The sequence below is a fragment of the Penaeus monodon genome, chromosome 22 (genome assembly GCF_015228065.2).
Source record: "Penaeus monodon isolate SGIC_2016 chromosome 22, NSTDA_Pmon_1, whole genome shotgun sequence".
Classification (NCBI taxonomy): Eukaryota; Metazoa; Arthropoda; class Malacostraca; order Decapoda; family Penaeidae; genus Penaeus; species Penaeus monodon.
In genome coordinates this window covers 25,685,664-25,686,023 of record NC_051407.1, presented here as the reverse complement: position 1 = coordinate 25,686,023, position 360 = coordinate 25,685,664, and the positions used below count along the sequence as shown (strand labels likewise).

The 360-nt window shown below is 35.8% G+C and overlaps 1 protein-coding gene across 1 annotated transcript in view; it reads right to left on the bottom strand.

Moving 5' to 3' along the window:
- LOC119587377 (dedicator of cytokinesis protein 4-like) overlaps nt 1-360 on the bottom strand; it is a 46,579-nt gene that overhangs the window by 37,144 nt on the left and 9,075 nt on the right. Inside the window, exon 8 of the mRNA XM_037936121.1 lies at nt 63-211. Coding sequence (XP_037792049.1) covers nt 63-211 — 149 coding nt within the window. The remainder of the gene's footprint in view (nt 1-62; nt 212-360) is intronic.

Genomic DNA, 360 nt, shown 5'->3' with positions numbered 1-360 from the left:
GGATAAGCATAATAAGGTCCATAAAAATATACAAGAGCATAATAATCAGGTTACGAACTCACCTTATAATCTTTCCTCTCTGTGCGTCATACAAGGAGAAGAAAACCTCAGCATCTTCTCCCAAATAGTACGAGAAATCTCTCATACAGAAAAACAAGTGATGACTCAAGATTTTCCTCCTCTCCTTCCTTTTCCCAAGTGTCCCAAGGCCCTGGATAAAAGTATCAAGTCACTCAGAAAATATTACATGTTTCTGTCAGCTGAATCTGGGTTTGGATACATTTTTCTATGCACATTTTAAAAATTGTGCTTTCCTAGTACAATATTCCAAACTGTTTAAAACAGCTATGCAAATAAATC